Source organism: Tinamus guttatus, unplaced genomic scaffold, assembly GCF_059628265.1.
Source record: "Tinamus guttatus ecotype Peru unplaced genomic scaffold, ASM5962826v1 Tinamus_guttatus_pri_ptg000446l, whole genome shotgun sequence".
NCBI lineage: Eukaryota > Metazoa > Chordata > Aves > Tinamiformes > Tinamidae > Tinamus > Tinamus guttatus.
In genome coordinates, this window is record NW_028288980.1 from 204,101 (window position 1) to 222,169 (window position 18,069).

Here is an 18,069-nt window from a genome sequence, read left to right on the forward strand (position 1 = left end):
CACCCGGAGGTATTTTGGAAGAGGGAATTCAATAGCAAAGCCAGAATTAAAACTCATTAGCACCTAACCTTGAGGCACCGATTTAGTTTACGCTTTACAAGATTTCCACCCTGCAGTAATTTCATGTGAGAAAGACTGCTTTTAAAGAAGTCTTTGAAGAGAGTTTATAGTTCATTACTCATGTAGGAGAATTTAGCAGATAGCAATTGGTTACCTAGATTTACCTCACAAAGAACTTTCCCACAACGTCTTGGATTTTACAGATTCCCTTCAAAGTGTCTCCAAACAGGAGAGGAATGAAATGCAGAGTACTAATTACTTTGATACGTCATTAAAGAGGAGAGACCCAAGCATTAGAAAAAAGTATTTGGGTGAAGCCCAGTGAAAGGATCTCAGAATAATCTGAAATTCATAAATTCCCCTCCCCTACCCCACTACCCCCCCAAAAAAAGAGTTTGCTGTTTTTCCAATAAAAGTGACCATATTTGGCCATCCCGATCTCATCTACACTGCATTTGAGGGTAGTTGGCCATCTTGTTTTATGATACACTGCAGGAGAGATGCAATCATAGGGTACAAAAGGGCAAGCTAAGATCAAAACAAACCAGTAGCCAAAAAACAACATATTCAAGAGCCACCTCCAGCAAGAAACATCAGGGAATCACATCATGGAGCACGGGCAATGGAGGCTGCATCATTATACTTGCCCCTTTGGGCTCTCTAAATGCTGCCAGTGGAGCTAGAAACAAGGCATAAACCCAGACAATCCCGGACTATCAGTGCAGGTCTTTCCTCTTCCTTCAGAAGCTTTTCATCTTCTTTTCTCTGTACAGAGGAATAAGAGCAGAGACTCACTCACCATTGCATTTCAGCCATTTTTTGGAGTGGAGGTAACTTTCCAACATCCTTTCATTGAACAGCATAAAACCCATTGGTTCAGAAATTACCACATCAACCCTCTCAGGTAGGGAGATATCCTCAACTTTTCCTGACAGCACGGTGATCTTGTCAGAAAGGTTGTTACTTCTCACCAACATCTGGAGAAAAAACAAAATATACACAAGAAGTTCTTGGCTTCTTTGATTAGCAGGTTTTCTGCAAGAGATCTAAATCGGGATTAAGTATTTTACACTGAAGAACAACAACAGCAAAAGAAATATAATTGTCTTTCCTATTGTGTAAGCAGTAATTCAGTTTTTCATTTTCTAGACAGATGTTCATTTCACACACACACACAAAGTAGGAACTTAAATGGTATATGTGACCACAACCTCTCAAATTTCAGTAAAACTGTCTAAAGGTGATTGAAAAAGATGGGTTAAAAGTACAAGTACACAGAAAATGTGTGTTTCCTTAGGAATTTATTCTACAATATGAGATTTGAGTGTTGAAGATAAAGAATTAGTATTTTGTGCTTTCTGAAAATGAATACTGAGAAAGTTTATATAAAGATATATTAAAAATTTTTACATCTATTTGATCAATCAGATCCAAAATACTGCACCAAAATACTAGCATTTCCTCATACGGAATCAAATTAACTATTTAAAAACTCTTACAGGAGTTTTAGAGAACCTTAGGTTTACCTAGCTTCACCCCCACTGTAACAACCCTTTAGTATCTATATCCCAAACAAGGAAATCACTTTTGCTCACTATTTTGAACGTAATAACCCTTTAACAGCACAGAGCAGACTGCATAACATTTTGGAGGAAAAAATACTACATTCAGGCAAGGTTAGAGACAAAAACCTTCACGGAGAAGACACAGTGATGAAAGCAGACACTTGGCTAACCCTCATGCAGAAGGAAAAAGCGAGGCAATCAAGCAGAGACCTCCAGCAGTGGCTGCAGCCACATGATCTTTATTCTCCTGCAATGCTGTGAAATAAGATCAGTTCCACATTTCATTGCCAAAGATGAACAACCTCTCTATCCCCATAAGGATGCTGAAAATCTTGAAATCCAAACTTTCAGCTGTGGAATAGCTGTGGTTTTGGTCAAATTGTTAGTCTCTGAAATACGCCACAATTTCAGAGCAACTTCAGAGTATTTTGAACAAAATAAACAACATCTTTGAGTAGCTTGTTCTATCCAGGAGATGCTTTAGTATACAGATACAGACTTTTTCTTGACCAAATTCCCTGCCAACACCTGTGCAAGGCAGAGGAAGAAACCCTCTGCATGGGACATGGATAGATGGAAAAACAAGGAACCAGAAGAGAAAACGCACCCAAAGGAGGATAGAGGTAGCCAAGTGGAGGTGAATGGAGAAGACAGCGGGAACAGTTGACAAGTACTAAAAAGAAGATGTGATTGCAGCGGTGTGCTTATAACACCCACAGAAATGCATTAATTCAGCAAACTTTTTACAGTACAGACCGGGCTAAAGGCACCAGCTAAGAAACATGTGCAGTTGCAACTCATTCTAGCTACAGAATGAAAGTTATTAATGCTGTTGTTATTTCACTCTAGCACCTTAAAAAACAGCACACTTAGTGATTTTCAGCCATAACCTGCTACTACACACCATAGGCAAACACAGTAATAGATCTACTTAATGAAACAAACAAACAAAAATACTAAATACACACTTTTTAAATTAACTAAATACCCGTGGTTACACTTCGACTCACTTGTGCTTGTATCCATTCTAAAAACAACTTGACTTGTTTTTGTTTGTTTGTTTGTTTTGTTTAATTTCTTTAGACCAGAGACTATACAAGCAAAAACATTATGCTATTTAATTCTGGAAAGAAAATTACTATTTTGCTCCCAGACGAGTTTTTTACCTAAAAAGAGTTTTAACTCTGAAGGAAAAGTGCAAAAGCAGCATGGGTGCACAAGGGCAAGAAGCATTGAGAAAATATTTACTTGAAAATATTTGAGATAATGGCAGGGAGACAAACTGAACAGAAAACAAGATTTTTTTTTCATTACTTTTCGTATTATCATTATGCAACTTAAAAAACAAGCAATGTCTAGCAAACACAGTCAATGCTAACACTTCAGATCAGAGTTATGATTCAGTAAAACAAAAACATCTTGTGCTTTCAGTCTTTCAAAGTTTAGCAGAGACGAAAATTGTATTTTTGTTAAGGAGTTAAGGTCATCTCATACGGTTTGGGGCACAGAGACCCAGGGAACAGAAACTTCTTGTTATTCACATAACATTCTCAGTCAGTTTCCTACCCGTGTGCTCTGGTTGTAATCTGAAGAACCAAAGCAACCCCATGTCTGGCCAGATTCTCAATCTGCATACCAAGGTTGTCTGGAAGCCAAAGAATTGGCAAAATGCAGAAGCATTTTTACATAAATAATTGAAACTAGATTAATAGCTTTTGATTTTCTTCAGAGTTCTCTCTGAAATAAATCTTCTGATCACCTGTCTTATGTCAGCTACTTGTCATAGACCTGCAGACACTCCTGCCTGCAGGTCTGTGACTCTACTTTTTTTTTTTCTGATTTTTACAGCAGTTTAATTAGCCTTAATTAAGGGTTCATATCTAGCCAGGTTGGTGACACTTAAAAGTTAGTTTTGGAACTTTTGAACAGATGCAGACTATAAGTGTCTTATGTCAAAGCATATATGCTTCTCCCAGGCAGTGTTAATCTAAAACTGAAAATACAACAAATAAAGTACACTGGTGAGACTATAAATACCAGCCATGAAATAAGTCTTTGTCCCAGCTACCTCATTCTCCTTTGGCCTGAGCTTACTGCAACAAGATCACTAACACTGAGTTAAAATAATTTTCATGAATTGAGGATTTAAGTGCAAAAAGTTTTATATATCTTTTCCAATTCAGCCGGAATACTGGCCATGCCATTTAAAAGCTGAACTTATCCGAACTATTGCCTTGAATCTTCCAATCAGTATCCTTAATTGAATCTTCCAATTGGTATCTTTATATTGGCATCCTACTGTTTTTACTAATCTCACTATATTTATCTCACTATATACTAATCTCAATTTTTACTATTATTATTTTAATATTGGCATTTTCTGTCTTTTTTTTTTTAACAACTCTTACTGACAAGTGAGGAACAAGCAGCTGAGGGTGATGGCAGCAGAACTTTTCTATTTAATGCTTCAGGGAATCATTAACCACTGTGTGCCAAAAGGAGAGGAGGTATGTGTGAGTGGGTGTGTTGACAGGGTTTTCACTTCCCACACATTATTTCATAAATTCTGGCTATCACCAAGTCATGGTCAGCACAATGTACTTGAACAAAAGAAATAAAGCTGTTGCAATAGCTTTTGTGAAGGGGAAAAAAATCTTGAAAATAAAATGTTTAATTCTACCCTTTATCTTCTGGGTTTGCCAGTGACTGAAAGGAATGTGTTGTTTTCAATAGCTGCGTGAGTCTCCTGGCTTTCAGAAAACCTTGAAGGCATGGAGAGATAGAGGATAAAATCAATTTCTTGAAACAAAATACAAATGGTTAAATTTGTATCTGGTACACGAATTCGTGTCCAATGAATTCCAACAATCTGCCACTAAATGTGGCCATGTAAGCATTTTTCTCATCCACTTTCACACAGCATTCATGAAAATCAAACATTCAAAAGTCTTAGGCAAAATAAGAAGGTTTTTTGACAAAATCCAGACCAAAACTCATCTCTGCCATTCACATAGGTTAATGGAAACCCCTCACATTATCTCTTCTCATGATAGGTCCAGTTCCACATAAAGACACAGCAGATCTTCAAGGCTACTAAAGAGAGACTCAGAAAGAGGCCCAGCTGCTATACATGAAAGTCTGATAGTCAACATTGTGGATCTTATGAAGCTATGAATAATTCAGTAATTCAGTATGACTTCCCTCAGAAAGTCTGTGACAGACTAAGCTGTCTGAAGCATGAGATTCTATTTTGCTTTGACAGAACAAAATTCTGCAGAATTCGTTATGAAGAAAAACACCAAACCCTGAAAAGAGAAGTTTGACTCTCCAAAATGGCAAATAGAATAACTCTACCAAAAAAAAAAAAAAAAAAGGCAGCATCTTTAATAATCAAAATAGAAGTAGTCAAATGACTTTTAATCTAACTGTGCAGCTACATACTTACTGAGGAACTATATATCTATAACAAAAACTGCGGCTGTTAAACTTATCAATGCACTTAATGCTGAGAGATGCAGAGAAAACACAGTAACTTCTTCAACCTCTTAGAAGACTTGGAGAAGGACTCAAGCCGGTAAAACTATGTATTCACAACCAAAGACATTTACAGGTCTTTGTGAAACCACTTCACAAGCCCAAAAGTCCTCAGTAGAAATGTGACAGAGGTTTTTGCAATTGTCTTAAGATGGCAATACAGTGCAATACTGCTAGGCAGGTCAAAGGTTAGAGTAAGTAAGTTAGAGTAACTCTCAAGTAAGAGAGTTTATCTGGAAGCTTGGCATATCTGTCTGCTCAGATTTTGCACCTTTGGCTCAGCTGTATTTACCCAAATGTTTATGCCACTTCTCTGATCTCTTTTAATAGGAGTAGTTGCACTTAACTCAGAACTTAAAATAAAAGGCTTGGTCCACACTTAAGAGCTCATATACAGTACCAAGCCCCTTAAACCCAGCTAAATTCTAAGAGTGTCTAAATAAGATGCTTATTCTGTACAAGTTCCATCATTATTATTCTGTACTACTGTGCTTCAGATATCCAGTTGCATTCAGTTGAAAAAATCCAGTGATTTCACAGAATCATAGAACCACAGAATGCTTAAAGTTGGAAGGCACCTCTAGAGGTCATCTAGTCCAATCCCCCTGCACACGCAGGGTCACCTAGAGCACGTGGCACAGGACTGCGTCCAAGCGGGTTTTGAAGATCTCCAGAGAAGGAGACTCCACAACCTCTCTGGGCAGCCTGTGCCAGGGCTCTGTCACCCTCACTGTCAATAAATTTTTCCTTAAGTTCCTGTGGAACTTTTGGTGCTTCAGTTTGTGGCCATTACCTCTAGTTCTGTCAGTGGCCATCACTGAAAAGAGGCCAGCACCATCCTCCTCACTGCCTCCCTTGAGGTACTTATAGACACTGATCAGATCCCCTCTCAGCCTTCTCTTCTCCAGGCTGAACAGGCCCAGCTCCCTCAGACTCTCCTCATAGGGCAGATGTTCCAGGCCCCTGATCATCCTTGTAGCCCTGCGCTGGACTCTCTCCAGCAGCTCCACATCCCTCTTATACTGTGGAGCCCAGAACTGGACACAATAGTCCAGATGTGGCCTCACCAGGGCTGAGTAGAGGGGCAGGATCACCTCCCTCGACCTGCTGGAGACGCTCTTCTTAATGCAGCCCAGGATCCCATTGGCCTTCTTGGCCACGAGGGCACACTGCTGCCTCATGGTCAACTTGTCGTCCACCATGACACCCAGGTCTTTCTCCGCAGAGCTGCTCTCCAGAAGGTCAGTCCCCACCCTGTACTGGTGTCTGGGGTTATTCCTCCCCAGGTGCAGGACCTTGCACTTGGCCTTGTTGAATTGCATGAGGTTTTTCACCGCCCAGTTGTCCCGTCTGTCCAGGTCCCTCTGGATGGCAGCGCAGCCCTCTGGGGTATCGGCTACTCCTCCCAGTTTCGTGTCATCAGCAAACTTGCTGAGGGAGCACTCTGTGCCTTCATCCAGGTCATTGATGAATAAATTGAACAGGACTGGGCCAAGGACTGACCCCTGGGGGACCCCGCTAGCTACAGGCCTCCAACTAGACTCTGCACCGCTGATCACCACCCTCTGAGCTCTGCCATCCACCCAATTCCTAATCCACCTCACTGTGCACTCATCTATCCCACACTGCCAGAGCTTGCCCAGGAGGATACTGTGAGGGACGGTGTAATTTAATTCAGAAGTATTAATTATATAGCTATATTCAGTTAAAAAGCTGAAATCCACAGTCCATCATTCCTGAGAGACAAACTGCTGCCTTTATCCAGCTGCCCTTTGTAATGAAACGTCCTGCCAATGTTTCGTTTAAATGTGCATTATCACCATACCATATCAATCTCACAATAACACATGTGATACACCTGATGAGATGGCAAACGATGTATCATTATATGCAGCTAAAAATCTTTAAATCCAAATAAGAGAAAACAAACAGATGTAATTAATTTACTGTACTGAAGACAATATGGTGCATATAAATATCACCTACATAGTACATTGCAAATAGATGCAAACATTATGGTGGCTGAGAAGAATTTTTGCAAAAACACTGGTCCCCAATTCATATTAAATGTAAATTCCTGAAGGTGTGATGGAGAGTGAGTCTATAAGCACTCTTACGGGAGCAATCATGGAGTCTACTCAGTGAGAACAGGAGAAAATCTGGTGCACAGGCACTACCATCACCTCCAAAGGCACATGAGGTTTCTCTCTCCTCTACCAAAAGAGACCAGGTAAATTTGGAAGAAATAACTGCCAAGTTATTTGGTAGTTCCATTATTTCTGTGTAATGTTAGTGAATAAGCAATTTTTAGTATGTTGACAAGACTGACATAAAAGTAAATAATAATGTTAGGAACTCCCTTAGATACTATTCTTTTCTGTGTGGAGAAATGTCAAAAGAGGGAGAAAACTAAATTCCTAGCACTGTAATAATGAGTTCAAGTTTTAAATTAAATATATATTATAAATTATTATCTCTCAACATTTTTACTTCAAATGAAAATAATGTGTTTAATGAGTATCCATATGAGCTTCACTGGAGTCACATATTTATACCACTATATATACACATATATATACACACACACACAACACCATTCACACATAAATACCAACATAAAAAAGATGCTAAGGTCTCTCTAGCTTTCTGAACTAGCCTTTCATTAAAGAAAGCTCCAACTCTAGCTTTCTTTAATGAAGTTGTAAAAGAAAATGGAAATGAAAGCAAGTTAAACTGATAACCAGTGAAAAACCCACTCAACTACTAATTGCACCATAGTACAATTTATATATATATACACATGTATATATGAACTCTTTCTGTATAAACTTATAACCATAAAAAGGAATCTACTTTAAAGCTAACATAGCTCTCAGTGAGATACTACAGCATTAATGTGAAGAGCTGAAATTCAGTTCATAATTTCTCTTAAGTCAGTAGAATGTTATATGTTGTATATTTGTTGTATTAAAATTGAAAAAACAAAAATGAGAATATGATTTGTTAATCCCACCTTCAACAGGATATAGCTGAAGCAGGTGGCAAACACAAGAAATCGAGGCAGAAATGAGATAAGAAATGGATATAAAGTACTATTCTTCTCATAATCCAAATGCTGGATAGATTATGCTAATTTACAACGAAATTGCACTGTGGAATGCTAGAATTCTGTAAATAGTATCTTCAGTATGCAATAAAACTAATTCAACTAATTTATCCAACTAAGCATGCTTTTATTAAATAAACTTGAACTCTTAAAACATACTATGTTCTAACTGATCAGTTGTGCTGACTTGCCATATAGTTTATGAGGGTGAAGCAGTTTTCATAAGAAATTATGACTACATGATTCTGTGATTTTTCTTCTGAGAATTGACTCTCACCTTAGGAAAAATAGAAGAGGGAAATGATCACAGTTCTATGAAGTATCAAAATCTGGGTAATTGCTTTAAAATGTTCTTTATTTCTCTTCCTAAACTGTAGTTTTAAGTAACTTAGCACTCCATTCACTCCAGGGGAAGTGCAGTTCCATTTCTAAAACCAATAGATTCATGCTGTTTTTCTCCTAGTAAGTTTCCAGGTATTCTACTCGCATATATGTACTCTCATACATACAGGATTTGATAGACTACAGATGCAGCATATACCTTTTCCTAGTTAATGACTTTCCTTACTTCTGACCTCAAATCACATTCAAGACGGTGACCCAAAGGTTAAAACATATTTAATGCTATGCCCACCTACAAATTTGACAAATTTTATCTACCCACAATACTCCTTAGTGAATCCACTCTCCACTCTTCCCTCTGGCACAGACTGACCACCTTCTATATGTTTACCTTTTTTAATGCTTTGGATGGGTGGAAAAAATGACAAACATCAGGAAAAGTTTTCTCTTTAATCAGGAAGATTTTTTTCCGACTATCCCATTTATCATAAAGCGATAGATATTTCCTTGCAGTATGTTTCTCCTGAGTCATGCTAGTACACCTAGCTGGTTGTATATGTAAGACATACATCAACCATTTGTCAACAGCAACATAAGCGAGGTGGAAGTGAATGCAAAAATGGGGAGATCACAGAGAATCTTGTATTACAACTGGAATTAAAAAGACTTGCAAAATGCCAAAAAAAATCCAAAGACTTTATATATTAGTAAAAATTTCTACCTGAGGGAAATAAGAATGTCTAATATCCACATTTGTTTCTTCAAGATGCAAACACATTCTCTTTATTGCCAGCAGTAACACAATACTTCACATATACACATGTTATAGCTGGCAACTAGTATATACCAGCTTTCATCAAGGTAAAGGCTGAACTGTTACAGTCAAACATACAGGTAGTTCTTTTTTAATCTCCAAGGAATTAGTGACTCCCAATTATTGAAAGGATATCAACATTATTTTCAGAATTAGTAAAACAAAAAGAGAAAATATTTAAAATGTTTAAAATACTTCGAATTACATTAGAATACTTCATTAAGAAATGCGCAAAAATATCTTTTAAAACTAAGAGCATCCTTCAAATACTTCTTTTATCCCACGAAAATACACTGTTTCTTCTGAAGGTTGGAAGATCTAATACTTTGTAGGAAACTCAGTCAACTGGCTGATCCCACAGATCTCACAGAAAATTCTGAAAAAAAACCCAGCTAAGTATTTTTGGACAGAACCTGTGAAAACAGCGCCTGTTTGTTAAAAAAAAGTTTTTTTTTTTTTCCTTTGGTTCTGAAGATAAAAAAGCTAATCACAACTAGGTATGTTCAATTCTTTTTTTTTTTCCAGAAACAACTAGCATATGGTTTATATGACAAATTCTAAGATTAAGAACACGGTCAAAAATTACCTTCTCAGAAACACTGGCATCTAGACCTGGCTTATTATGCAAGTCAAACTGAAATCTTCAGCATTAACCTATTTGATGCAGAGTTCTAGATCTCTCCTCCTCTCATACTACATTGTTTTGGCACTTTATTGAAATGGAACACTTACCTCTGCATATTTTGCCACTGAACTGGCTTCAACTGCATAGACTTTCCTAGCTCCAGCCTGCACTGCAAAACATGAAAGGATTCCTGATCCGCAGCCCACATCTAGAACCACCTTGAAAACAAAAGGCAGACCAAAAGGAACAAAATCATGAAAAGTCACTTCCTGACACCTGTTTTGACTACAAAAATTTTCACAGCTGAACTCTGAGTTTAATATACATGATACTATGCTTAAATGTTATAAATTACACTGTGAAAAAGTGAAAAGTTTCTTACTGATGAGTTTTAATGTCCTTAATCTTTATTTTAGCAGGAAAAGCTATATTTTTAAAAGACCGTTGATTCGCAGGTATATGTAAATGTGTGGGGCATGGAGGAAATAGGATTTTATGCTGAAGTTTCTTCAGGAGAAAAATGTAAACACACTGTCCTTAGCCTGAACATCCTGCGGAGGGAAGGAAGACAAAACTATTAAGAATTCCTTGAAACTGTAAAAAACTGTGATATTCCTTGAAGAATTCCTTGAAGCTGTGATAAAAAAATAACTCCTTGATATGGAAATATAAAACAGAGCTATATGTTTGTTCAAATATTGTTTCTATTTGCTGACATCAATATTACATTTTTTTATGCTTATTCTGGATGCATCTGCTTCAGTCCCTCAATCATATTTAAATCCCAAGCCCCACTTTCCCTGTTGGCCAGACTGTTCACCTGTTGCAAGCCAAAATGTTGCCTAAAATGTTTTGAAGGGTCCAATCGGATTCAATCTGAGTCAAACCCACAACTTAAATATAATATGCATTCATAGTGAATACCACAGCTAAAAATACCATCAGTTTCCCCTACTCTCTGTCCCTATCACGCCCCAGTTTTCCATATGGTGCATACTATTTACCAGCCTTTAAAAGGAGAGAGGGAAAAAAAAAAGCACACAAAATATTTTTGGCAGAAAAAATCATCTTTCAGAACTACGAGCCCATTCAATTCCCCAAAATTCACTCAAAGTGACATGTAGGTTACTCACTACCGAATGGAGTTCAACACCCATGGTTTGAATCTGTTGTAAATCTGTATTACAGGACTCCTCCAGTGTGAAATAAATTAACATTGCTTCTGTTATTGCACATAGTTTCAATTTGGGCGTAGGAGCCAGAACCTTCCCTTTATTCATATTTTCTTTCCTAGTGAAAGATTTTATTAAGCTCATTTTTCAGATCACCAATGACAGACTGTCACAGATCCAGTTTTATTCTCAGCATTTTGGCAGGTATTAGAACATGCCCCCATGCCCAGAGGAACTAACTCTTCATAACAACAAGTGACAGCAAACGTTGGGTAAGAGAATAGGGAGGAAGAAAATAAAACCAGGCCAATTTCACTGAACCATAGATCTGACAGAAGGGCTGATAGACTATTTCTCAATGCCCAAGGGGAAACACAAATATTACAAAGATTTCTCTGTATATATGTGGAAGTTAAAAATAAGAGCCAACTGTTCAAATTTGGCGTTACAAATCTAGGGGAGAAGTTTTTGCGCTGGATCTGTTTCCGATACCATTTCTCATCTCACACCTATGTGAATGTCAGCAGGTGGTACAACTGAGTGAGAACATTTCAGGATAAAACGGGCAGCCGCTGAGGGGAGCTGCTAGGGCAAGAAGCTCTGGAGGACAGGAATGGACTGCAAGACATCCAGGAGGCTGAGAAAGTGATGGCCAGGATCCTCACGGGGACTTAAGAGGAAAAAGCCCAAGCCATGCAGTGCAAGGAAAGGAAACAGGCAAAGGGTGTGCAAATAAGTAGAGGACATAAGCTCCCAAGATGGAATGAAAACCAGCTGAGTCCGAAGCAACATTCACACCAACAGGAGGAGGGGACAATGTCACTAGAAAACCCTTCCTGCAGGGGATGGGGCACTCATCTGCTGATCTGACATGCTATCTTGGAAGGCTTCTTGTACACAAGGCCCCAGACTAGGAAGCTAGAAAAGGAATGCGCAATCCTCTGGCCCTTGGACTACTTACTATCAATTGCTCCTTATCCATGCAGACACCAATGATATTCTCTTGAATGCATCAAGGGTGACTGTAGAGTCTCTGAGGTTGAGAGTGAAGCCCATGGGACCACAGTACTATGGGACTCAGTGGTGTTTCCTCAATCCTGCCCATGTGAGGGCAAGAAGGACTAATCTAACTTCTCCTGGACATCAGTGCCTGACTGTGCAGGACTGCTATAACAGGAAGATAACAGACATAATTTGTAATACTGGAAATTCCAACAGATACATGAGGATGGTTAAGTAAGGTTAGCCTGCAGAGGCTGTGGAATCTCCATCCTCTGTTCAAAACTCCATTCAAAATGCAGGTTTTGGACTAGGTATGTCCAGAGATCCTTTCCAGCCTTAATTATTCTGTGGGTCAGTGATCTCTCAACAACAGAACTTGATCCCAAATGGCCCCAAATGGCACTGCTGCACCTCGTACAGAACAAGTTGCTTCCTCTCACCTCCCTCTTAGGAGCGTTTTAATAGAAATGTAAGAGCGTTCACTACAACGAAGTGCTGAGAAATATCAATACATGGAAATAGCATGTTCATTTCTAAAGAGAAAAAAGTCTCTAAAGAGAATTTTAAGATAAAATAATAGACAGGTGGTTGAGTAATGATAGTATATGAAATGTAAATTTAGCTACTTCAGTATTTATCAAAAATCATACAGTTGAGAAGCACCAATGCCACATCCTTCTGATTACAGCTCCTGCACAGATGAGTAACTTTCCAAACGTGAATTTAATGAGAGCTACTCACATGTAGAAGTAGGTTTGCATGCCCGAGTGCTTGCAAAACTAGAGTCCTAAAAAGAATTTTTGAGTAAGAGGCGTGGAGGGAGTAGACCGAAGCAGCAACAGAGCAAAGCCATAAAACTAAAAGCAGAGAGTTTAAAATACCCAAAACCTATGATTACATTTATCATTCAGAATTATCATATATGACTAAGAATATACAGGGAAAATTTTACTATTATTATTATCATAGTTATTATTAAAAAACATGGTCCTCTGACTGTGCAATGTGAATGGTTAACTTCCCTGACCCTTTATCCAGAACCACTGGAGCAATTCTAATGCTAGTTTCTTTCCTTTTGAGCAAACTAGATTATTATTAAGCAAAAATAGATTATGAAAGAGGAAAACAAAAATAAAACCAAAAAAAATGAAACAAACAAAATCAGAGAAGGTTCTGGAATCTCAGACTTATTTTCAAAGAACTAGCAATGTACTCAGTTTGAAATTGCACTATGCAGTGCTACAGTACAATTTATTTTGAGGTCTTTTCTTCGATAAAACTAATTAAAACACTTTGAACTCACCCTATTGATGATATAAGAATTCAAAATACAGGAAAGTTTTACTCTGAAAAAATAATGAAATCTCTGAGGAAACTTCTAAGCAATCCATACAGAGGAGAATGTGACAGTAAGGATATACATACCACTCATACCAGTGTGAAAAGTCCAGCCTCAGACACATTACACTCTAAGTGGGTTCTCCTTATTCTTTTAAGTTCCCAGTGAAATAAATTGTCAGTCTCAGCAGATGGTCCTGAAATATCTTACTTTCAATAGAAATAATGTGTTTGAATGCATCACTGAGAACTCTCTCAAAGGATCTAGAATTAATTTCATTCACCTGCTGATCACCTGCTTCACTTTCTGATATATTTTTTTTTCAAAAGCAAAGAATAAGAAAAATATATATTTTAAGCCAAAAATCCATTTACTACTGTAAATTAAGCTTCTTTCTATTCAGGACTTTAGAGAAGCAGGCAGCAAAGGCAAAGACGTCTTTCTTTGGCAAAGAAGTATGCCAAAGAATAGTTAGAAAACAATCAGGCAAATGAAAACTCTTCCCATGACTGAAAATATAAAAATAATTGTGCCTCCTTTTCTCTCCAGATTTCCACCGTTAGACATTTGCCTACCTTACATTTTCATGAGTGAAAGATAAAATACAGTTGCAGTATTTCTAAAATAGCCAGCTAAAGTCTCAGCAGAATGGGATTCGGAGTTTCTTATGGGAAACTATTTTGCCACAAGGTATCGAGCTTAATATTCAACCACATTTCTTCAGAAAAAAATGCCATTTTGAAAAGGACTCAGGAAACAGAAAGATCATTTTCTAGGTGGGTGGCCAGCAACACCCAGACTGCAATAGTCTTACTATTAGGTATACTGAAGAGAAGCCAAAGAAGCTCCAACAGTTTGGAAAATAAATAAACCAAGAGCAAAAGCACACAGCTGTGCTGCTGCACAGCAGCTACACTGACTAAAGAAGGAAGGAATGTGCAAAGCATGAACTCCTTACCACAGGTACAAAAATGAAACAGATACATGTTACTAATAGACATAAATGCATTATAGCATGTGAGCAAGACCTGCTGATGACACAAAGTTACTCAAGAGAAGAGAGATCTAACAAAACTAGGTGACTGCACAATACTAAGATAAATTAAATTAATTTTTAGGAAATCTGTATTACTTGCATACTATTCAAGTTATCAACAGACAGATGCCTTTAGAGAAAAAAAAAGTTCAGATTGCAGAATATAGAAAATTCTGACTAAGATGTCGGAATTCTATAATACAAATCTGCTGTATTGCTTTACCTGCACCACTCTTGTCAATTTTTATAAAAATAGGTTCATTGGAATTGATGGTAGATCTGAAGAAGAATGATAGGAATGGTAAGGGAGCACAAACAATTTCTTGTTACAGAAGGAGACTGAGGGAACTGGGCATTCTGACCCCAGAAGAGAGATGAAAAGGCAACTAAGAAGACACGACAGAAATTCACACAGTGGAGGAATAATATAAGAAAGTCAGATGGGAAAATGAATCCTTTTTTGCCTCGTAACATAAAAGCAAAATGACAGAAGTGGAAAGCTGACAAACTCAGAATCTTATTAAAGAAGATTCATTTCCACATAATGTGCCATTATATTACATGCCTATATAACAAAATTTATTGTTTTAAATCTTACTAAGGATGGAAAGAGATAGGACTGCACAGGAGGATGGCCCTGCCTATGGTCAGAAAAATCACTAGAGTTAATGTAACCAATTTCAATTGAAAAAAAAATCAGAAAGTAAAAGACATACGAAATATATTAAGTCCTGTATATTAAGTCCAAACTACAACTGGCAAATGAGTGGGAGAGACATTATCCCACATTTGCTCAGTGTAAATTTTCTTTTATCTTTTTCTGAGATGTCTGGTCTGGAGAATGTAAGAGGCAAAGTATTAAATGAAGCAACAGAAATGGTTGTTATATTAATTATGGTAGTTTTTAAGATCTGCATATATTTATGCTGGAGATGAGTATATACACCTGAATTCATGAGCAAAAGTTCCTGCATTCTTTCCAACTCATTGGCACATACAAATGGAGTCACAGCAGTCAATTACATCTCACTCAGTCTATAACAACTGCAAGGTGGGAAAACATTTAGTGTAGACCTCAAAAAAAAAAAACATTTTTGCAGGTATTTGCAAGAGGCTATGTGACACAATCTCAGTTACACAGCTGACAGTTAAAGAAACTCACAGAGGACAGCAGAGGAATTTGTTACTCATGTTTGGATCTATATTCTGGAACATGCATCCTAGGATATATAGTGTACCACCACCATCATGCATTGTCATCCGTGCATTTGAACATTACAAATACAAAACAAAAAACAAACCCATACAAGTTAGTATACTCACACACAAAGTCTCAGGTGAGAAAAGACTCAAGTATGATCAGTGCTGCTCAATGAGAAGTTTAAAGCCTAATCAGTACACCAAAATATTTAAAATTGTTAATAAAGCTCACCTTGTCTTGAAAATCGATGTGGTTTTGTAGGATAGCACTGTGATACGTGGCTGTCCTCACAAAATCCTGCATCATGTTCATTTGTTGAGATAGACAGCCATAAAACTAAAGAGGAGAAAAGGAAAATAGAGAGAAAAGATAAAGCACATCAATCTTTCTTTCTCTGAAGTTACCAAAAACCTGACAACGCATTGAACAAAATGGACTTCCTAAATAACCTGGTGACCAAGTCAGGAATATAACTGCAACTTAGATGCCACAAACTGACACTGAAGTTTCATTACCTGAAAATACTGAGAAGCAGATGAGTCATCTGTTCCCTGGCTGAACACAGAGTCTTTCTTTTGCTTACAGCATTTCTTCAATGCACTTGAAAATGTGCTGTATTCTGGGGGAAAAGAAAAACAAAAAAACCCCACAAATGTAGCAAAGCATTACTACCAGAGTAAAAACAGAATAAATGTTATGAAATGACAGGTGAGGAACACACTCATTAAGACTTCAGATACATGTTTCATTTAGTTTACATCGCATTTAGTTTACACAGAGTCAAGTTTCAAATTTCATTAAACTAAGAAGACCTGATACAAAGACCTGAACAGCATCTGCTTTCACGACTGGATATATGAAAAGCTTTTGCCAAGGATTCTCCCTTATGGTCAGTGAAATGGAATAGATATCTATGATGGAGAACTCTAGAGCCATGGCTGAAAATGAGCCTCAGCATACTGCTTTGGGTTGATCTTTGTTAATTCATGCTGAACACAGAGAACCATCTAGAAGCATTTGTGATGTATGGGTTTGAGCTAGGAGATGTACAGCCTAAAACTAACACAGGCTAACTGGCCTAAAAAGTCAGGCTGAAGACTATGCATCTTTAGAAGCAGTCTAACAAAGAAGAAGGTTCAGAGTAGAAATATTTCAGCTGATGCAGACGCAGTGGGTTTTGGTATTAGGCAACTAACAGGATAATTCAACCAGATAGCAGTGAGAAGCATATCTGGAATGAGAAATAGGAGAAAAATGTCAATGGGGGAAAATAGTATGATTGATAACAATTATGTAAAGGAGGAAAATCGTGTATCTTCTGCTCATATGAAGACAAGAGAAGACAAAAAAAAAATCAAATTACACTATGCTAATAGTCAGAGACAGGAAACTCCTGCACCGGTCAGAGATTCAAATGCAAATAGCCAGTGCCTGAAGCATAAAAGTATGTACATTGGGAAGCACCTGTTAAGACTGTGAATGCTTTTGAAAAGCATAACTAAATAGTAAAATTAATGTATCAACACAGTAATCAAGGAAAAGAATCTCCTCCATTGTTTCACGAAATTCTGATATCATGAAAACAAGATTGGGCTGAACTGATCCTTTTGTCACTGCAAAAGATAACTTTTGCAAAGGAAGAGAGTTAAAAGTGGCGTTCCTTCTAGCTTTGGATATCAGGGCAATCTCAATTTCAAGTTGCCAGAGAATGAAAACAAAGACCCATGCTTACATAAAAGTATTGTCACTGGAAAGTCACAAATAAAGTAATTTTAATGTTTTAACTCAGTTTAAAAAAAGTTTGGCTAGGGATTTGAGAGTGAACCCTAGCAGAAAATGTTAAATTGTTCGTAGAAGTTTAAAATGATTCTGAAGCTTCACAAATTCCTGCTGTTGTTATCCAAGCCTCCTAGTTTGTGCTCAGCTAGAAATCATTACAACCTGGAAACCGGATGGAAAAAGCTCTACCTTTCAGACAGCCATTCATTGTTCCACTCTACGAATTCAGCACTGAAAAAGTGACACTCATAGTTCACCAGGAAAGCCCAAATCAATTGAGGACACACTCCCTTGAACATGTAGGCAAGCTAGACTAAACATAATAAAATCTGCTCTTAAGCCTCCTAGAATAAGTAATGTCTCTCATTTGAGCTGAAATTATGAGCAGTCTAATGGATACAACAAAATCAGCATGCTGAAAGCCTGGAGAAATAGGTCTGGGAAAAACTAGGTTTCCGTGTTAGGATTCCGAATTAGTCACTTTAACCTTACGC

At 37.6% G+C, this 18,069-nt stretch overlaps 1 protein-coding gene and 1 long non-coding RNA gene across 2 annotated transcripts in view; both read right to left on the reverse strand.

Annotated features, from left to right (window-relative positions):
- LOC148593157 (uncharacterized) overlaps positions 1–18,069 on the reverse strand; it is a 263,837-nt gene that overhangs the window by 142,245 nt on the left and 103,523 nt on the right. The gene's annotated exons all lie outside the window — the stretch shown is intronic.
- LOC104575839 (histone-arginine methyltransferase CARM1) overlaps positions 1–18,069 on the reverse strand; it is a 62,252-nt gene that overhangs the window by 12,609 nt on the left and 31,574 nt on the right. Inside the window, exons 3-6 of the mRNA XM_088531994.1 lie at positions 16,312–16,415; positions 16,028–16,132; positions 10,154–10,264; positions 860–1,037 (exon numbers count right to left, since the gene is read on the reverse strand). Of these exons, the coding sequence (XP_088388120.1) occupies positions 860–1,037; positions 10,154–10,264; positions 16,028–16,132; positions 16,312–16,415 (498 nt within the window). The remainder of the gene's footprint in view (positions 1–859; positions 1,038–10,153; positions 10,265–16,027; positions 16,133–16,311; positions 16,416–18,069) is intronic.